The 22,663-nt window shown below is 42.4% G+C and overlaps 1 protein-coding gene across 1 annotated transcript in view; it reads right to left on the bottom strand.

Moving 5' to 3' along the window:
• mdm1 (Mdm1 nuclear protein) overlaps positions 1-22,663 on the bottom strand; it is a 32,494-nt gene that overhangs the window by 6,597 nt on the left and 3,234 nt on the right. The window contains 13 exon segments of the mRNA XM_028571164.1: positions 466-751; positions 832-890; positions 961-1,043; positions 1,301-1,459; positions 2,125-2,202; positions 2,205-2,350; positions 11,393-11,483; positions 11,671-11,792; positions 14,707-14,871; positions 18,510-18,647; positions 18,823-18,914; positions 20,142-20,303; positions 22,147-22,266. Coding sequence (XP_028426965.1) covers positions 466-751; positions 832-890; positions 961-1,043; positions 1,301-1,459; positions 2,125-2,202; positions 2,205-2,350; positions 11,393-11,483; positions 11,671-11,792; positions 14,707-14,871; positions 18,510-18,647; positions 18,823-18,914; positions 20,142-20,303; positions 22,147-22,266 — 1,701 coding nt within the window.

Below are 22,663 nucleotides of genomic sequence, written 5' to 3'. Positions count from 1 at the left end.
GCATTATGCTTCCCCAGGATTACAAGCTCTGAATGTTTCAGGGTGCTGCCATCAGAAGCATTTAGGAGCCTAATGGCAAAAGGACACCCTATTCCTTTTCGAATGGGTCTAGGGTGCATTTTTAATTTTATTATTTATTTTAATTTATAAATGAATATAAATTGACATTTCATGAGTCTTGGTTGATGAGAAATAAATTTAGTGGACAACAAAAGGAAGAAAAACATAAAAAAGAAGCATAAATGGCAAAAAAAATGTAATCAATTCATTGATTAATTAAATCAGTTTAGTCCATTTTTAAAAGCATAAATGCCAAAATATCTGCTGCTTTCCTCTGATTTTCCAAAACTTTTTGTTTTTTGTTTTTTACTACTCCCTGATATGATATTAACCAGCCAATCACAGGGAGATTAACCGATAGTTAGTTTTAGTTGCAGGTTAATTATCAACACATGAGCAGCTCACCGTTGTGCTGGAAGTCGGCGTGCCTCAGAGTGCCTTGGATACAGTGCTGCGGGGGCGGGACCAGAAGGGGCGGGGCTACAGGGGACGGAGGCGTCTGCTTCGTCCTGATTGGTTTAGAGGCAGGACTCGAGGCTGGTTTGTGGTCGGGGGCGGGGCCAGATGGGGAGGAGGAGGAGGAGGAGGGGAGGTGGGAGGAGTTATTGTCGGGCCGCGCCACCTTCGGTTTGACTGGCACGTCGACAGCAGTCTCCGCCCCCGCTGCCATGGAAACCGCTGACCCACACCTCTGAAGACGACAACACCTCAGCATAATAATATGATATAATATAACGAAATATGATTTAATACGTCTGATTTCAATATTACCTGTTTATACGGAGAAGATTCATCACTGCTCTTCAGTTTTCCCACCAGTATAGCGCCTCCTGGAGGACAAAGGTCAGAGGTCACACACTGGGCTCTGAGCTGTGTGTGTGTGTGTGTGTGTGTGTCTACCGGTGGCAGGTGTGGTGAGGTCATGGTGAGTTCTCTGAACCGGTCCTATCTTCAGCCTTGGAGTTGGTAATCTTCCCTCCTCCCTGCACACACACACACACACACACACACACACACACACACACACACACACACACACACACACACACACACACACACACACACACACACACACACACACACACACACACACACACACACACACACACACACACACACACACACACACACACACACACACACACACACACACACACACACACACACGACAAATCAGGCCAATTTAGGAGGAGAACAACTAACAACTACACTTAAACTGATGTCAGAAAGAAGAACCTACTCATCTGTTTTTTTTCCTTCTTCCTCCTCTCCTTCTGCTTCTTCTCCCCAGGCCGAACGCCTTTCAGCAGAAGGACGTGGAGGGGTCTGTGCTTTCGTCTCGGTGTTTTTGTTCCCTGAGCCGGTAACAGAAAGCCTCTTACTGGAGTTACTGGACTGGCTGGAAACAAAACACAAAGACAGTAGGGCTGTGCTCGACTGAAGAAATTCTCAGTCGACTAACACTCATTCAATCGTATCGACTAATCGATTAGTTGATTTAATCGACAGATCTGTAAATCTGAGTTTCTCCGCAAAGAGTCAAGCAAAAGCGGCACTTTAATTTTTGTGTTTAACAGAGATGTGCTCGTACGTTTCTTGGAAATAAGTCATTCAGCATGAAAAAAAGCATAAAACATGATTGAAATCCAAGCTGACCAAAACGACCGATTAGTTGACTAATCGACTAAGAGGGAGCAGCCCTACCACATACAGCGCTCTTCACAAGTAAAGTAAGTGATCAGTTCACTACTTTCATTGAATTTGGGTGTTTTAATAAAATTGTATAGCATTTGAAAAAAAATGTAAAAAAAAAGCTAAAAGAACATTAAAAAAAGTGACAAAAATGTGCAGAAAAAATTGGAAAAACGTTGCAAAAAAACTGACAAGAAGACTGAAGAGTCACGCAAAAGCGGCACTTTAATTCTTTAGGGAGCAGCCCTAAAAGACAGACACAAACATTCACTCAGAGAAGAGTCTGTCTCTCTCTCTCTCTCTCTCTCTCTCTCTCTCTCTCTCTCTCTCTCTCTCTCTCTCTCTCTCTCTCTCTCTCTCTCTCTCTCTCACCTGGCCAGGTCCAGGGCCTCCACAGGCGAAATGCTGCGGCTGTCAGCGTCATGACAGGGGTCAACGGTCAGGCGGGGGTGGGGGGGTCAGTTGCCGAGTCGGTGGTGTCCGACGGCTCCCACAGCGCGTTGTGTTCGGACAGCAGCTGGCTCAGGTGATCTCTGGAGAAATTCTCCCCCCACGCTCGAAGGCGGTACGACAAGGCCTTCTGCCTCAACTCCTTCACCTGGACGGGAACACACCCCGAGTCTTTAAAGTATCCCCGAGACCGAGAAATAAAGTCAGAATCTAACTGTTTGCACATGGCGCAAAGATACTGCGTGAGGTGAACGGGATAGGTGCGTTACAGGAAGTCAGCTACTGCAGTTTGGCCCAATTACTGTAATTCCATAGGCATTAAAAAGGACAAATCCGGCGCAAAATGGACCTAGGGGTTAATACCACATGGGTACTGAGTCGACCGTTCTCTGGGATATGTTTTCATGCTAATTGAATGTGACGAGTTTTAGCGCAAAACGGTAATTAGCTTGTAACGCTAGTATTCGGGGCATGCTAAAGTAAGGTCTTAAGCTCTTTCTATACCACTAACAAGGCTCAAATATCACCACACTTCCACGGTGGCATAATGAGGGTTTCTACATGTAAACCCGAAGCATTGAGAACTTCGTAAGTGTACAGAAAGATTAGTTTATGAAGACTGTAGCGTTCCGTATAAAGGCAGGCGCCATCTTGGGAAAACAGTCATGACCAGTCAAACGACTGATGCCGTGTAACCAGTAACATAGCTCAAGAAAGCATGTAACCATGAACGGTACAGTCTTTATAAACTAATCTTTTTAATAAACTGTCTGTACACAAGTTCTCAATGCTTGGGTTTACATATAGGGACTCTCATTATGCTACCGTGGAAGTGTGATGCTATTTTGAGCCTTGTTAGTGGTGTAGAAATAGAGATTTCTTGTTACTTTAGCATGCTCAGACTACTAGCGTTATAAGCTAATTACAGTTTCGCGCTAAAACTGGTCACATTCGATTAGCATGAAAACATATCCCAGAGAACGGTCGACTCGGTACACATGTCATTAACCCCTAGGTTCATTTTGCGCCGGAATTGTCCTTTAAATTCAATGCCATGCCTCAATATATCAGAGTACTCCTACGTTAACTTTAGTCCCTCCCGAATTGATCATCTTGTCGATAGTGTTGCAGTCTCACTCGACTCGGTTGTTCCTCTAAAAAAGAAGATGATGAAACTAACCCGCAAATCAAAACAAACCTCGCGAATACGTGAAAGTAAATGGCGTTCCACCAATCTGGAAGAATCTTGTTTAGACGGGCAAGAGCTGTAAATTATAGAGTGTGGTCTAGACCTACTTCCGTAAGAGTCTTGAGATAACTTATGTTATGATTTGACACTAAAGATGATAACAATTTATTTTAATTGCTTAGTGCCGGACTGCCGCAATTTCCATTAAAATTCTAACTCCTTCTCTGAGTTATAACTCAGTCAATTCTGAATCAAAGACATGTTTAGATTCAGTGTGACTTTCACTTTCTGTTGATAAATCTTCTCAGAAATCATTGAAAAATAGGTGGTCCTTATAACTGCACAACTTGCCTGAGAATCAGTTTTCTTTAGCATCAAAGTAATCCAGTGATAGTTAGGCCTGTACATACATGAGTACATTGCAAAAAGGAGCTGCGGATAGCTGATTTGGCATACTTTTAATGCTGACAATTTGCCAATTTTAATACAAAATATCGCTTCACGTGATGAGACAACAACGCAGAGTCACGATGAGGTCTGTAATTTACCACTACAGTAGGCCACTCTGATGCTTGAAAAGAAGTTGCAAAGGAGAACTGAATGAGAGTTTGTCTCCTTTGCTTTCTGGTTATCACTCTGCTTTAGTTTGTACCCACGCTGACACACTTAGAAAGTCAAGTTTCATTTCCCCCACTCTCTCATTTCATTTTGCTCTTATTTAGACTAGTTGGGAAGACAACATAACCACATGTAAAGGTCGATCAAGGCCACAACAGATTCTCCTCCCTACTCCTTACACGGACACTAACGAGCACTAGTGCTTTATGCTTATTGTAAGAATGAAGCTGTACACAAGTTGTGGCAGCCAGTCAGCGACGTTTACGTTTGTTCAGCAGTGAAACACAATAGTTCCTGGACCATCAGAAAGTAAAATACTTTTTTTGGGGAGGGAAGGAACTGCGGACCCTCGCTCCTAAGACCGTTAAGACTTAAAATAGCTAAAATATACCAGAGTGCAATCACTAATATATGATCAACCTTCTGACTCAACGCCTGAACCTGAACATGAAGAAGGATGCATTACAGGGTCTAGATCCAGAAGGCCTCTTTCACTTTTGGTCAATAAATATCAGAGTAGAACGGACATCGAGTCAGTTAAATACACCAAACACTCTTGGTATTTTAAAAGGTTAGTTCGTATTCCCCAAAGTCACACAATAACAAACAAACAGCAACTCCTGTGTTCTGCAAAGGTAAAATGTCGGTTTTTCTTAAAGGAGTCTGGTGGCTTTGAAGAGAGCAGAGATAACGGATTCAGTTCCCCGTCCTAAATGGCTGTCTGACAGCAAGGTGAAACGGTGAAAATATTCTAAATATAGCGTCCACTTAAACTGATATAGATGTTCTTAGGTGTCTAAAATGTGTTTAGCTGCAGCCCCAGTCCACAGCAGGACATTGCTTAGCTTTCCGTGTCAGTACTCCTGCCTGCTTCTCCAAACTGGGAACATGCCGACCACCGTCTACTGTAGCTAACACACTGACTCTGGAGAATTAGCTCATACAACCATGCTTCAAAAAATCTGAACTATGCCTTTAAATTATCATCCACATTGACTAGTCCTTAGCTGCAGCCCTGATAAATATATTGCAGTGCTGCAGACGGGCTCGTACATTGAACAGACAGAGAATTGCTGTCAGTTTACACATTCAGTGTTCAGGAAGCAGCGACACGAAAGCGACAAAAAAAAAGACTGTGAAAATTTGAAATCTGTCAGTTTCAAAAAAACTTTTCTGTCGGTCAAAAAACCTGCTGACTAAACTGAAACAGAGGTAGGATAGAGGAGGATTACAGGTCTAATGTGTAGGAACCACGACTCATTAGCTCATTTTAGTGCACAGAGAGGGGAAATGCTGAATGACAAGTTTAAAGGGCAGTTATGAGAAGTGATAAACATGTTCGTGCAATCACACTTGCTTTTCCTTAATAGTTGTTGAAGTCGGTATCAAACCTAGTTTCAGGTCAAATTTGCAGGTGTAGATTCTGGTAAACCTGACAGCAACCTGACCCTGACCCCAGCCAACACCCTGGATAACCACCCGGCCTCATTTTCAAAAATAACCTCAGTCTCTCAGACCTAAAACCTCAACCACAAGACGAACAGTAAGGCTGATGCTGCACATCTATACGGTGACTGACGCCCCGCTGAGTCACAGCAGCTCGATTATTTCCTCTGAACAGACAGCAACTGATGTCAGCATCAACCCCACACTACGAAACTTTTTACAGGACAGATTCAACCACAGGGACGATGGAAAGTTAACCGGACGGTTCAACATCGCCCACAGATTCATTCAGTTCATTTATTTAGAAGAGATCATTAGCTTAGCGTTGGCTCCATAAGCACAAACTCACGTGTTTTGCAAGAACATAAAAACTACTGAAATTCGGATAACTCTACACTCAATAGGTACATCAAGCTTAAATGAATGCAGTCTAACAACAGTCTAAGTCACTCACTACTGTCTAACTTTTTCAAAATTGACACAACACAGACGATAGCGTACACTATGGTAGCCATCCACAGATACAGTTAAGTTTAAGGACCCACTGTGCCTCCCACGTTTAACATTAAAACGTGATGTTTAGATAATGTATGAATATTGATCCAACCATTTTCATCCATCCAGCCAAGTTTAATATGCTACTAAATTTGTATACAATTAGTTATTTACTTTTTTTTCCTGTGATATCCCTCTCAAGCCCATCAGGGGTGACCCATCCATCCTACTTTGTCCCAGATTGATCACTCACTCACTCACACACACACGTTTTGTCTTCTGGCATGCAATAAATAAAAACATTGCATTGGTGCCCTACCAGATATTGCACATCCTACAACCATAATGGAGAAAGTACCAGAAATATTACCTATGCTTAGCACATTCGGTACAAAATTAGCACTTAATGTCTTCCTGCGACCTCTCATCACAGGTTGGCTTTTTACATGTTGTTCAACATGTGTTATTGGAATCTTAAAGGCTTGAAAAGTTGAAACTTTCCAGAATTCCACGTCGAAAAAATAAAAAGCATAGTTTAAAACAGTAAAAATAAGCCTAATTGTGTGTAGTAGAAGATTTTTTTAAAATGTTATTTCTAACCCAGGTAAGTACCCTGCGACCCCTCTGGGTGTCCTGACCCCCCACGCTGGAAACCACTGGTCTAAAATAGCATTGCATGCTTTAGCATTTAGATTTCCCTTCACTGGAACTACAGGGCCAAGTCCAGTCCTTCCACACCTCTAAAATATCACTGTAAGTTGCCACTTCAAGACTTCCCTTCACTGGAACTAAGGGGCACAAACCAAAAACCACAGCTGTCTTGCACTAAAAAATGTAGAATTGTAGAAAGCGTTTCCCTGCACAGGTTTGGGAAATTGACTTCACGTTGTTTGATGAGTTCAGCTGAAATTTGCAGAATCGTGCAGAAACGTGTTTAATCTTGCAAAAGTAGCTGTCCCACTCCTTAAACGACACTTTCCACAAGACTAGTGGGAAACCTACCTGTGTGTGTGTGTGTGTGTGTGTGTGTGTGTGTGTGTGTGTGTGTGTGTGTGTGACTAACAGTTAGCTGTTTCCCTGAAATGAAGCTCTGTGGTTTTACTGCTGACACTCTGGGTTTCCATCAGCAACAAACACAAACACACACACACACAGTTTAGCTAGCAGGCGACCATTGCCCCCCCACCACATGAATAGAAAGTGATAAGGGAAATAGTGATCAGTCAGATCAACCGCTCTCTTTCTGTGATGTGTTTAGATGTGCAGGTAAGCAAAGTCCTGCAGATTTTTTTATTCTAGCCAAAAAAAAGCACCGCCAAGTATTGTGTGTGTGTGTGTGTGTGTGTGTGTATATATATATATATATATATATATCACAGCTTGACGTGTCATTAACACACAGCAGTGAACCACAGTGACGACATTTAAGTGCAAGTATCATTCTGTTTTTCCAGCAGTGACGGATTTGTTGGACCGTGCGAACACAGCGTCCCTCTTTCACTCCTTCCACCAGCTTCTTGAAAAAAATCGGCGGTTATGTTTGTGCACATCCAAAAACCTGCCGATATCCAAGTCTTTCATGATGTTTAAAAGTGGCTGGGTTTCTCCTTCCGACCAGAAATGTGGGCTTTTCTTTTAGGCATTCATGTCTACCGCAGCCCTGCACACTGTCGGCTGGTTGGTTTGTGTTCAACAACCACGGCAACGCACAGAGCTGACCGTAAGCCGCCAACAGGCAAGAGGCCGTAAACTGTCACAAACTGCAGTAAAACTGCAGAGACACAGATTCAGAATGTGCTGTATACATGTCCAAAGAATGCTTCTAAAACCTCAATAATACCAGAATATCCCACATGTCTTAACCCTTGTGTTGTCCTTCGGGTCCCTGGGACCTGTTCAGTTTATTAGACGTTTTTGCATTGGCCTGGCGTTGAACTTTGGGTACCCCGGTGGCGATATTACGAATCCCACTATGGCCACACCCAAGACCCGCCCTTCAATAGCATTCACACACTACAATTGGCCAGGTGTCCATGCTTACACGTACAGGTCCTATCCCCTGACCAATCCCCTAACCCTAACCTTAACCACTCAAGGTGAAATGCCTAGCCCCAACCAATCGAGCTGCTTCGTAAGGCGGGTCTTGGCGTGGCCATAGTGGGATTCGTAATTTTGCACCCCGGTGGCCCTTGCGTACTATGTGATGTCATTTCACGTGAACTGGCGGGGGGCCCGTGCTGCGATCGAACGTGTTTGGACAGGCTAATACAAAATGTAAATAAACTAACCAAGTCCCCATGACACGAAGGACAATACAAGTCCCCATGACACGAAGGACAATACAAGGCAGAAATGGTTGATTCAGCAGCAGCAGTGTGATCATGCCATATGAAATGTATAGCTGTTTGTATGTGAGGTGCGCATCTGTGTCCGAGTTAATGTGTTTATTTACTACACTTATTTTTATTGCTGTTAACAGTTTTTTTTGACATTTTATTGTATTCATTGTAAAAATTTGATTTCTTTTATTATTTGAACTGTTAAAAGCCCTCCTAGGGACAGGTGTTGCAAATTAGCCATGGCTACAAACACTGTGATACAGGCATCAGATTGTTATTTATGTAATATTCTATGTTTTTTCTTTTTTCTTTTTATCTGTCCCTATTTAAATAAACTACAAAAATAAAATAAATAAAATGCTAAATTTGGAAAAAGCATTCCTCATTTGGAACATGCTGTTTACATGGCCCGTATCAAATTCAGAATATTGTCATATTTGGAATATTAGTGTGCATGTAAACATACTCACTGTTGCACTGGGTGACATCTTCCTTCATTACCATGAACACACACACACACACACACACACACACACACACACACACACACACACACACACACAGTCCTGCTGCCACAATTACTCACTAGAGCACCAAATGTGGATTAATCTGCCGCGGAAAATAGTCTCCAACAAATACACTATTTCCACCTGTTTGTTTGATTAAAAACTACAGTGACCAGCTGTTTAGGAGCTCACTGAGAGATGGACTGTAAATCAGAAATTGATTTTCGTTGCATCTGAAGAGCCTCCTCTGTATGTTTTGTCAGCGTGCTGGTGTTTCTTCATATAATATCGGACCATTTCTCTTGGCTACACACACCTTCACCACACTACTTCTTAAAAAGCCTGCAAACTTTCACTTTTGTTTGAGCACTGTCCTTTAGTTCTTAAAAGCCTAAGCCAGGGGTTTTCAAACTTTTTGTGTGTGTGGACCACTATTTGTAATCAAGAATTTTCGCAGACCACCTCATAATACACATAATAAAATATGTCTACACACAGTCCTACCTGAATTAATCCGCACCTCTTAATAGGCCTAGTAGCACTTAAACTATAACTGGTCATCGCATCAGTACAACAGGCTTGTTAAAAGAAAGTTTACTGCACATAACGGCTGGCACATTTTTAATTTAAGCCATTTCAGGGCTTTGTCGGACAGCTCGGGTTATTCTCTGGTATCTTTTAGCCAAAAAGCAGGCAGGCTTCTCTCAGAAAAGTCCATTTTTAAAGCACAATTTCCTGGGAAAATGAAGGTTGAAAAACTATTATTTTATACTGTATTTTATTTTGCTTTTCCACAGACCACCTGCAGTACCCTCACGGACCACAGTTTGGGAATGAAAGCTCTAAGCAATGGGACGCGTTTTTTAGACTACAACATTTTTTGTCACTTACAGCAAACGTCTCCTCACTATCTGCTAGCTGCCTGTCCCCTGAACACACTGTAAAAAACATCTCCTCACTATCTGCTAGCTGCCTGTCCCCTGAACACACTGTAAAAAACATCTCCTCACTATCTGATAGCTGCCTGTCCCCTGAACACACTGTAAAAAAACGCAGTCTCTGTGGACAGCCCAGGCTCCACAAACGCCTACAAAAACAAACTGGGCCAACCTGCACCACCAAACATAACAAACAGCGTTCCAGCCAATAACCGACAATTATTTGGGGGTTAGTGTGAGGAAGGGAGGGGCGAGCTAGCCTCCGTTTTGTTTGAAAATAATTCAAACTTCAACAAGAAGTGATGTCCCCCGACGTGGCTTAGAGCACCTTTAAGGAATTTACACACCGGGGGTGTTTATTTTGTGCAATTAATTCGCAAGTCAATATATTTTTTGAACTGTGATAATTACTTTCACACAGACCATGAATATTACACGGCAATAAAGCAGCATAATCTATCGAAATGCTGTTGATTCTTTTGAGCTTTGCATAAAGGCATCAACCAATATACAACATGGAGGCACGTAGTCTGAACCCAGAGCCACCCAAGACTGCAAACTTTACTCCTTTTAACCATTGACATATATATAATGGACCAATAGACCCCGTTGCTCTGGACGGAGACCAGTGAAGGCTATTAGAAGCACTTTTCCGGTGATCACTTGCTTTACTGCGCAGCCTCCAACTGACAGAGACAACGTAAATGTGACGTGAGCAATGTGTCTGAAAGTTGGAAGTCTTCTGGTAGCTGTGCCAACAGAAATCTCAATCATTCCCAATCTTACAGAGACGGAGAGCGTAGGTATATGTAAGGAGATAACATAGACACAGGCTAATTATTGCTAACTAACATGCAAGTTAACATTAGTAATTAAACCTAAACAGCTAATGTAAGTCGAAACTGCCTGTGAGCTTCTCCTGTGCTACACGGTAATTCCTCTACTGTGTGACAGTAAGTCTCGTGGTTATGACACAATCTTTAGCTTATTTTTACAAAAGCGTCTGCTACGGAGCCATAACGTGAGGTACAAGGTAATGGAGCCTTTTATACATTGTCGTGTTTCTTTATAAATAAACAATGGACAAATAGAGTCTTTAAACGCCTCAGATGTAAAGTTATTCGCAGTCAAGTGACGTAACTAACAAGAGGTGATCGCTTTGTAGCAACAAAATGGCGCCATCGGAGGTTCGCGTTCTGAAGCGAAGCTTACCCCCTTGCTTTTAACCTTGACAAAGGCAGCGCAAACCAGATCCACTCCTTCTGTTCTTACCTTTCACAATAAAAGCCCTAGACTGCATAACTGTTTACTTGCAGATATGAATATTTGCAGGTGAGCATTTCATGTCATTTAGTTGTAATGCTCCCAGTGTGTAAAGGCCTTTAAATGCAGAACTTATATTTGTAGAGCATTTCTACACTGTGGTATTATTACTTTTACTTCAGTAAAAGATCGGAGTACTTCTTCCAACATTCCTGGCTTGTTAGCTAACGTGTTTTGAAGTTATTTGAAGGTGTATTTTCTTTCTCTTCAATGGCGCTAGGCTAGCAGTTTCCCCCCTGCTTCTGGCCTTCATGCTAAGCTAGGCTAAACATGAGCCAGACACACATCTGTAGTGACATTCAGCTTCTCATCTTGAAGAAGAGACTGAACCCTGACCTGAAGGGCCAACCGTCCGTCCGTGGCTCCGCCCCCCTCTGGGATCCTGTAGAGGGGAGAACGAAAGCTGGACTCATACTCTGTCAACATCCTGTCAGACAGACAGACACTCATAAACACGATGAATTTATAACACACAGTAAAACACACACACACACACACACAGTAACACACACACACACACACACACACACACACACACACACACACACACACACACACACACACACACACACACACACACACACACACACACACACACACACACACACACACACCTGTGTACTCTCTGCACTTGAGGAGGAAGAGAAGGGGGCACAGTATCTTCTTTCCGAGGGGCGGGAACATCATGTTTGGGGCGGGGCTTCTTCTCTGACTCCTGTCTTCTCCTTTTGTTGCTCTGGAGACGAAAACAGAAACTTTATTTTGACTGCAGGGAAAACAAAAATACAATACAATTGTGAAAAAAAAAATGGCATTCACAAAGTCTCTCATGCCATGATAATGTCTTAAATTAGCTTGTTTTGTCTGATTAAAAGTAAAAAAAAAATACTCACATATTTGACTCATGGTAATTTATGACAAACAAAAACAGTGAATTGTCACATTTAAAAAGGTCCCATGGCATGAAAATGTCACTTTATGAGTTTTTTTAACATTAATATGCGTTCCCCCAGCCTGCCTATGATCTCCCAGTGGCTAAAAATGGTGATAGTGTAAACCGAGCCCTGGGTATCCTGCTCTGCCTTTCAGATCCAGTATTAATGGACCACTAAGGTCTATATAAAAGAGACTTCAGATACAGTATTAGGGGACCACTAAGGTCTATATAAAAGAGACTTCAGATACAGTATTAGGGGACCACTAAGGTCTATATAAAAGAGACTTCAGATACAGTATTAGTGGACCACTAAGGTCTATATAAAAGAGACTTCAGATACAGTATTAGGGGACCACTAAGGTCTATATAAAAGAGACTTCAGATACAGTATTAGTGGACCACTAAGGTCTATATAAAAGAGACTTCAGATACAGTATTAGGGGACCACTAAGGTTTATATAAAAGACACTTCAGATACAGTATTAGAGGCATCCAAAAAGCAGCATGTTATAGGACCTTTAAGAAGCTGTAACCTAAAAATTCTGTTTGAAAAGTGACTAAAATAATGAATCAAAATAGTTGCAGATTTTCTGACTGCTTGTTACTGCTTTGCATGGTTGAACGGTGCTAGAAGATGGCTCAGGTCTGTGTTGCTTGGCTGCGTTGTGATGCTTGCATGGCTTCTTATACTGAATGGGGATCCTGTTGATGTGTAACCGTGCTAATGTCTTGCTGCTTCCTGTAGCTCTGCATGGCTTATACTGAGAAAGCTGATTTGTTGCTCTAGCTGTCTGTGTATTTTAACCTGTACTAATGTCTTGGTGACTTCTGTCTGTGTAGTTTGACCTGTACTAATGTCTTGTTGACTTCTGTCTGTGTAGTTTGACCTGTACTAATGTCTTGGTGACTTCTGTCTGTGTAGTTTGACCTGTACTAATGTCTTGTTGACTTCTGTCTGTGTAGTTTGATGGAAGATGGCTCAGGTCTGTGTTGCTTGGCTGCGTTGTAATGCTTGCATGGCTTCTTATACTGAATGGGGATCCTGTTGATGTGTAACCGTGCTAATGTCTTGCTGCTTCCTGTAGCTCTGCATGGCTTATACTGAGAAAGCTGATTTGTTGCTCTAGCTGTCTGTGTGGTGACTTCTGTCTGTGTAGTTTAACCTGTACTAATGTCTTGGTGACTTCTGTCTGTGTAGTTTAACCTGTACTAATGTCTTGGTGACTTCTGTCTGTGTAGTTTAACCTGTACTAATGTCTTGGTGACTTCTGTCTGTGTAGTTTAACCTGTACTAATGTCTTGGTGACTTCTGTCTGTGTAGTTTAACCTGTACTAATGTCTTGGTGACTTCTGTCTGTGTAGTTTAACCTGTACTAATGTCTTGTTGACTTCTGTCTGTGTAGTCTAACCTGTACTAATGTCTTGGTGACTTCTGTCTGTGTAGTTTAACCTGTACTAATGTCTTGGTGACTTCCGTCTGTGTAGTTTAACCTGTACTAAGGTCTTGGTGACTTCTGTCTGTGTAGTTTAACCTGTACTAATGTCTTGGTGACTTCTGTCTGTGTAGTTTAACCTGTACTAATGTCTTGGTGACTTCCGTCTGTGTAGTTTAACCTGTACTAATGTCTTGGTGACTTCTGTCTGTGTAGTTTAACCTGTACTAATGTTTTGGTGACTTCTGTCTGTGTAGTTTAACCTGTACTAATGTCTTGGTGACTTCTGTCTGTGTAGTTTAACCTGTACTAATGTCTTGCTGTTTCCTGTTGCTCTGGTCTAAAACCATCTGGCCAAAGAACTACAGTGGAAAATTAGCCGGCTGGCTAACACCAGCACATTTACAGAAATGTTGATCAATGTGTGTTGTCCTTTATAAAATAAAGAATAAGAAGAATCAATGAATCAATAAATCGTTGAAATCTACGGACTGGCACAAGCATGACACATGATATAGATGACCCAGATTATTTTTTTTTTTTCGTAATCTTCACTGTTGATGTTCTTACCGGCAAATTTATTCAGAACTACACTTAAAGAACTCGGCGTCACTTAAAGTTAATCCACACCTGCCAGCCAATCAGAATTAAGAATTTTAGTAGCTATGGCATAATACCTGACACCTCGTCGGGCATTAACCCTTACAAAATCTATTATTCCAATAAAGTAAGTTTAAAGAAGAGAGTGTGTGTGTGTGTGTGTGTGTGTTGTATATCCTATACCGTTTGTGTGTGTGTCTGTGTGTTGTATAAACTATACCGTGTGTGTGTGTGTGTGTGTGTGTGTGTGTGTGTGTGTGTGAGTGTGTTGTATATATACACACTATACCGTGTGTGTGTGTGTGTGTGTGTGTTGTATATACTATACCGTGTGTGTGTGTGTGTGTGTTGTATATACTATACCGTGTGTGTGTGTGTGTGTGTGTTGTATATACTATACCGTGTGTGTGTGTGTGTGTGTTGTATATACTATACCGTGTGTGTGTGTGTGTGTGTGTGTGTGTGTGTGTGTGTGTGTATAGTGTATATATACACACTATACCTTGTGTGTGTGTGTGTGTGTGTGTGTGTGTGTGTGTGTGTGTGTGTGTGTGTGTGTGTGTGTGTGTTGTATATACTATACCGTGTGTGTGTTGTATATATACACTATACCGTGTGTGTGTGTGTTGAATATATATACACTATACCGTGTGTGTGTGTTGAATATATATACACTATACCGTGTGTGTGTGGAACAATGGGACTTTGTGATGATGTTCCAGGTGTTTCCGGAGGCGGGGCTTGGCAGGCGGGGCCAGACCCTGGAAGCTGCGCCGATACTCTGTTTCCATGGGAACGGGGTGTTTTTTAAAGGGGGGCACTGATCTGCTGCTGGAGTGGAGCATCTGCCGGTAGGATCAAAAGGTCAACAGTCATTGGGGCCCCCAGGTGTGGCTCACCTGGTTGAGCGTGCGCCCCTATGTACTAATGCTCCGTCCTTACCGCAGCGGCCCAGGGTTTGATTCCGACATGCAGCCCTTTGCTGCATCTCACTCCCCCCACCTTTTTCTTAAATACTAGTTTACATGTTCATACTGTGGACCACTGGTGGAAGAAGTATTCAAATCCTTTACTTCAGTAAAAGTACTAATACCACACTGTAAAAATAATATGTTACAAGTTAAAGTCCTGCATTGAAAATGTTACATTAGTAAAAGTCGGGAAGTATCATCAGGAAAATGTAGTTAAAGTATTAAAAGACCAATCATCCCATTGAAGTGTGTCTAAAAGGAACCAACCAGTTGTGTGTTTAATGGTCTCATCATCTTAGCTGGACTTGTAGGCCGTTATATTGTCGGCTAGTTTACTTTAGAATCAAACATCAGATTTTATAAACTACATGTGTTCTGTGTGCAGGAATCTGAATGTGTAAAGTAACTAAAGCTGTAACAAATGAATGTAGTGGAGTAAAAAGTCCAATATTTCTCTCTAAAATGTAGCGGAGTAGAAGCAGAAAGTAGCACAAAAAGAAAAGACTCAAGTAAAGTACAAGTAGCTCAACATGTGTACTTAAGTACAGTACTGGAGTAAATGTACTTAGTTACATTCCACCACTGGTTGTATGGTATTGTATAAAAAAAAAGGTCAAAAGGTCACTTCAATTCTAGTTTATATGTTCACACTGTGGACAAATACACATTAAACACAGTGCAGCTCTTTTCTTTTTTAGAACAGATATTTTAGACTTGTGATTCATGACTTTTAACGTTTTTGCTTTTCTTAAACCGTCTAATGTGACAGTTGTGCACCAAACTACCAAGGCAAAGTCCTAGTATGTGAAAATATGTGACCATAAACCTGATTCTGATTCCAATCCATACAATCAGAGAGCAATGAAGTGACTTCTGTCTGTGTAGTTTAACCTGTACTAATGTCTTGTTGACTTCTGTCTGTGTAGTTTAACCTGTACTAATGTGAATGACTTATTAAACCACGCGTAAAGCTCTTCAATAGAACAGAACCAGTTATGTCAACTAAACAACCAGTGAACACATCAGTGACGTTAGTCTCCAGTGAAGACAAACCAGCAGTTAAACAGTCTGCCTCCCCCTTGTGACACACAGCAGTACTACTACTGCTATTGCAGATAAACACTCACCTAAAGGATTATTAGGAACACCATACTAATACTGTGTTTGACCCTATCCTATCAACATTTCTAAAGAATGCTTCCAGACCTCTAGCATCAACGAGGCATTCTAGCCCCCCAGGACTGCAGCATACTGGATGTTTTTCCTTTTTCAGACCATTCTTTGTAAACCCTAGAAATGGTTGTGCGTGAGAATCCCAGTAACTGAGCAGATTGGGAAATACTCAGACCAGCCCCTCTGGCACCAACAACCATGCCATGCTCAAAGTTGCTTAGATCACCTTTGGTTCCCATTCTGACATTCAGTTTGGAGTTCAGGAGATTGTCTAGACCTGGACCACACCCCCTAAATGCATTGAAGCAGCTGCCATGTGATTGGTTGATTAGATAATTTAATTAACGTGAAATTTAACAGGTGTTCCTAATAATCCTTTAGGTGAGTGTATATTACATAGGAATAGCAGTATTTAGAGTCCCAGCTGGTACAGAGTTTGAGTGTAAAGGCTGTTTTATACTTCTGTGTAAACTCTACACCGTTGCTACGTGCATAGGTACGTGGGGACACGAACCTACTCCGGACCCTACGCCGTAGCCCGACCTGCACCTCTCCAAAAATGTAACGCACGGCACTTGGCCGTGGCTTGGTGGCGTTGCATTTCCCTCGACTGATCTCCGGGTTCTCCTTCTCCATAAACAACATGAGATCAAGGAGAGGGTTAACTTCTCCTGCTCCAGATTTCCCACCGTGGTCAGAGAGAACAGGGGGAGACACTTGGGCAGCATGGTGGCCCAATGGTTAGCCTTATGGCCTCACAGCAAGAAGGTTCTGGGTTCGAATCCAATTTGTTCTGGTTCCGGTTTCCCCCACCATCAAAAACATGTACTAGCTTCTCCAGTCAGTGCCCATGATCAAGGCACTGGCTATACTGTGTATAGTTGGTCCCCGGGCGCTGTGATATGTTGCCCACTGCTCCCTTGAGAGATGGGTTAAATGCAGAGAATGAATTTCGCTACATGTATGTGTGACAATAAAGTACCTTTACCTTGCTTTGTTTCTCTCACTAGGACTCTAGAGTCGGTAATCGCTCCGAAACTAATTGCCGTCACTCTCACTTCGACGCACACACCAGCGCACAAGTATAAACATTAGGCCACTTACGTAGGCTATGGCCAAAGCTCTGCGTGGAGCCTCCGCAGAACCATAAAACAGGCTTCAGCTGTATTAACGTCATGTAGCCGACATCTTGTGCAGTATATGGCACCCTGCAGTAGTAGTACTCTCCTTGTACTGTCAACAGAAGAACCAGGTTTTATTTTATTCTTATATTTTAACTTCTGCACTAGTGTGTGTTTATCGATTAGGATTCTCATTTTTACTTATTTTTATTCATTTTGTAGTAGCTTTGTTGGAGCGAACCTGAGAAAAAGAATTTCATTGCCAAAGACATGAAACATGGACATTGGTCAGGACTTTCAGGTGTGAACAGGCCCTCAGTTACGTACATCAACGATCTACAGTTTTTTTTATATGCGCAGAATTTGTCAAAACAGACAGGAGGAGAATGGAAGTGTTCCATAATGGATGCCTCCGACGAATATGCCGGATGTTTTGGCCTAATAAGATCTCCAACAATGAACTGTACAAGAAAACGGGAAGCCGGAGCATCACCAAGGAGATTACGCACAGACGCCTGAGATGGCGAGGACATGTGTTGAGGATGGAGCATCACAAAAGTCGCCTTAAAGAGCAATGTGCAAGTTGGACACCCCTATACAGCATAGTGTATATTAATGATAAACAACTAGATTTCAAAACTGGAGGAATATATAACCGCCATAAACGATATTTTGAGATCAAATTGTGATAAAATAATTTCCGCATCTATCTATCTATCACTGACCGGAAGTGATGTAACGCGAGGGAGTCTGGAAAAGTTCATGCTCAAATTATAATGGAAGTGCATGAAGAAACCGAGCTCTCCAACATCGGAGAGCATGCCTACGATGGCCCACAGGCCTATGATTATGATAGAGGTCAGGGGGAAGATGGACACCACATGGCAAAAGAAAAAACCTGGGAGGCCCAAAGCCACCAGGCGCAGAAGTGTGACACAAAAGACTGGAACAGATGAACCTGTCATGGGGAGAGGCCCGACATGCTGGCAGGGGCCGAATGCAATGGAGAGAGCTCATTGAAGCCTATGCCCCAAAGGGGATGCAGAGGAGTAAAGTGAAAGTAAAAGTATTTGGCAGTAGTATAGTCAGTAAGACAGTCAGTATGGGTTTCATATGTGGTAGAATTTAAGATCATCAGCCAGTGTTCAGTGCTATTTGTTTCCAGTCGGTATAAGTCAAACGTGTGGCAGTATTTGGGCGTATCAGAAAGCGGTGTACCTGTTCTGCGTACAGTATGGGTGAATCAGCAGCTGCAGGCTTCTTCCAGCTGAACTGTCTGTGATACTCTGACCTATGCCTTCCTGACCTTTGACCTCCGCTCCTCAGCCCCGCCCTCCACCGCAGAGCGTGCTGAACCTGCCACACAAATTAAGGTACTGACTTTACATTTTGGTTCATATTTATTCTCATTATCTGCCCGAGAGCTTCCTTGTTTTCAGGGTTTTTTTTGGTTTATTTGATATCATTTCAGGTGTTCATCGTTAAAAGAAATGTTATTAGCAGCTAGTCATGTGACAACATTTTGGCTCACCTCATTGGCCGAGGGCTGCTGTCCGTCAGGCGCTGCTGTAAAAGGTCGGCTCAGCTGCGGTTGGCTATCGTGCTTGGGGGGGTGGGGCTTCGCTGAGGAGACAGAAAAACATGTAACAGCTCAGAATCAAGCGTCTAAAGATGGAGGGTGTTGTGTGTATGTTTTTTTTTTTTTTTTACATTGTCAGACAAAAAAAAAAGTGAAAAGAGATATAAGATGTAAGAAGAAGAGATGAAAGCAGAGTTATGTGATGTCAGTGTTTTCCAGAGGTTTGTGGAAGACTTGGGTGCACATGTTTGGCGGGGGGTGGTTTAGGGGTCGTCCCTCAACAAAATGTGAGGTTTTTAAATAAACAATATGCAATTTCACATCATTTTTGGACCACTGTTATTACCATATCTGTGTCTAAAACATTGTAAAAGCTAGAGCAGGTTATAAATAAATAACACTCAAAAAGCTTAAAGACAAAACTTGCTAAAGAAAACAATTGGGGACCAACTGAGAAAAGCGATTAAGTTAGTTTTGATGCTCACATTGATTTAACTTCATTTAGCTTAGGTGGTCCCCCAAAGCAGCTTGGGTCATAGGCGCCGATACTGTGCCGAGCTCGAGCACCCACGGAAAACACCGAGCACCCACATGTGCCAGACTGCCAGTAGGCCACATTCATTTAAATTTAAATACTGCAGTTGGTGCTGAGTGGATCGTCTTTCATAATGTGATTGGTTATGTCGCTGTCAGTCCTCTGCTCCATATCCTATCCTATCCACCAATCACAGCATCTCTTGGATGAAAACACCTCTTTAGTGACCCCCACCTCCATCCCCCCCCAACTATACAGTGCATGCATGTGCATTAGGTAATCAGAGTGAGACTAAAATAAACAGACTTGTTATTAAAAAAGAAAAACCTAATGATGCAAGTGCATCGACGACATCCACCACCAGTGCAGAGAGTCCCAGCAGGGCCCTGTCAGAAGCAGAGATTCTTAATTTCCCACCAAGCTGATGGTGGTTACGTGTTAGTTAAACTTCTCATCTCCAATCCTGTCTGTATCTGTGAGAAGTGGCGCTGTCCTGAGTTGAAAGAGAGCCTACTTTACGGCTTTATTATCCAGTTGATAGGCGTGTGTGTTCGTGTCGGCCGCTGGCCATTTCCTAAGGTTCTGAAATGCAAAATTTGTATTTATTTTATTTTTATTTTTTTAAAAGGGCGTGCGCCCGCGAGCACCCACGAAGGAAAACATAAATTGGCGCCTATGGCTTGGGTGCTTCGCCTACGCCTCATAATGCTAGAGAAAACCCTGGGTGTGTATTTACCAAATGTGACCGCAGCTCCTGGTTCTCCTGATGGTTCTGGGTCGGCAGCAGGTCGTGGTCCTGCTGGAGGTTCTGGGTCTACAGGAGATCCAGGGTCAGCTCGTGCTCCGGGAGGAGGCTTCATGGGGGACTCCTTCCGGTGGGCTGAGCGACTCCTAGAGGCTGATAACGAAGAAGGAAGACATTAGTTTACAGAGGATGCGGACATGCTAAACTGCAGCTTTTTAGGGGGGGTATGTTAACATCATAATGTCATGTTAACATACCAACATTAGACATGATAAATGTATCTTAACATACAAACATCTGTAACTTTAACTCTTCTAAAGGCTCTGACACACCAACCTGATTGTCTGACAGTCTGGCGAGGTCGGTGACTCGAGTCTGTTCGCTGTGTTCCGTGCCGTCGTCAGTCGGCCTTCAATTTGGCCGATTTGATTCGCTGAATCGGCCAGTGGGCAGTCGGACTCAATGACCCATCTGATTGGTGGAGTGCTAACCCTTGACAAGCGAATCAGTGCTTCTTCCACAAGAAGAAGCTCGAGAGCGGACAACGCCAGTATCTTCTCATTACTAGCCATCGTAAGTAAGTGAAGTAAAGTTTATTTCTAGCGCATTTAAAAACAGCTCGCGCTGACCAAAGTGCAAGCGCATTAACCACAGGGTAATAAAATACAAATAAAAACACACATACAAATCAGTTATTTAGGCTAAAAAGGACATCAAAAGACAATCACTTAATTACTAACATAGCAGGATAAGACCATTAAAATACCGGGAAGGCCGATGTAAAAAGGTGAGTTTTGAGCCTGGCTTTGAATATCACAATAGAAGGGGCATTTCTGATGTCAGGTGGCAGTGGGCTCCACAGCTGAGGGCCAGCAACAGAAAAGGCTCCGTCACCTTTTTGCTTAAGCCGGGACCGTGGGATACGAAGGAGGCCTTGGCTGGAGGATCTGAGCAACTCCATAACATATTTTCTACTGTCAACTCTCTCTGATGAAAACAATGACTGACGACAGCGTGCTCAGTAGGGCTGCCACCTCTTACTCGTTAGTCGACTAATCGGTCGTTTTGGTCTTAGTCGACTTAGATTTCTTTAGTTAGTAAGTCATTTTTTATGCTTATTCATGCTGAATTACTCATTTCCAAGAAACTTCTGAGCACATTTATGGTAAACACAAGATTTAAAGTGGTGCTTCTGCAGGATTAATTGTGGAGAAACTCAGTTTTACAGATGGTTAATTAACTACATTTATATTGTGCTTTTCTAGTCTTAACCACCTCTCAAAGCTCACAGCTCTGTCAATTAAATCAACTAATTGATTAGTCGACAAAATCCTATAAGTGTTAGTCGACTAAGAATTTCTTTAGTCGAGGACAGCCCTAGTGCTCTGTGTTTACGAGGTCTAGAGAGATGTTCCCTCATTTGGTTCCCTCACACGGCTGTCGGGTTGGTGTGTCAGAGCCTTAACACTGCTGTGGAAGTCATTGAATGGATCATTAAAAAGCCTTTAAGTCAAGGTTAAAGACGTTAAATATTTCATCTGAAACCTTATGTTGGGATAATTCTGTTGATTGTATTCATTGTCTGACTTTATTGTTTGTTTTTCTGTTTACCTTGTCTTTTTACGTGCTTAATTTTTTTGATATGTACATATTCTGTGTGTGATTTGTTTCCCCTGTTTGTTTGTTTGATTGTTTGTCATATGCTTGTTTTATTTTTTATAGAGGAATTAACATGTTTCTCTTTTGTATAAAGGGAGGACTCTGAATATGCCTTTTAGGCTTCTTTCCTCTCCTGCAATGAATTTTTTAAAATCTATTGTATATACCTTATATATTTGTGCAAATAAACTAAAAACTGCATAAATTACACACTACAGGATAAACCTGCTTAACAACAGCCCTTTAATAACGTTATTGTGTTCTTACCTACAGTCTATGGTTGTACCTCTACCGTCTTTCCTGAGATTATCATGAGTGTGTTATGGAGGCTTCCTACCAGCAGGGGGAGCTGTTGTGTGCTGTGGATCTGGAGGACAGAGCAGATAGCCGGAGGACTGAGCAACACCACCAGGACCGAGCCTCTTCCGACGCTGGAGACCTGGTTCTCTGCTTACACCTGAGAGAAAGACATAACATGTCGAAGAGACAAGCTGTGATTTTACACTTTTAGTGTAATGATGATCAATGGACCTTTTTCACAGCAGACATTTTGACTTGTCATAGTAGGAAAGGAACACCTGAAAATTAATAACCTTCATCAAGGTGTCCCAGTGAGCTATTTCAGTGAGTCAGCATTCCCAATACCAGGGTCTCTCCTAAGTGGAATGCAGCCATCAGTAATGGTTTAATACCAGGGTCTCTCCTAAGTGGAATGCAGCCATCAGTAATGGTTTAATACCAGGGTCTCTCCTAAGTGGAATGCAGCCATCAGTAATGGTTTAATACCAGGGTCTCTCCTAAGTGGAATGCAGCCATCAGTAATGGTTTAATACCAGGACCTCTCCTAAGTGGAA

The sequence above is a fragment of the Perca flavescens genome, chromosome 23 (assembly GCF_004354835.1).
Source record: "Perca flavescens isolate YP-PL-M2 chromosome 23, PFLA_1.0, whole genome shotgun sequence".
Taxonomy (NCBI): domain Eukaryota; kingdom Metazoa; phylum Chordata; class Actinopteri; order Perciformes; family Percidae; genus Perca; species Perca flavescens.
Note: the sequence above shows the minus strand (reverse complement) of the source record. Positions and strands in the feature narration are given on the sequence as shown.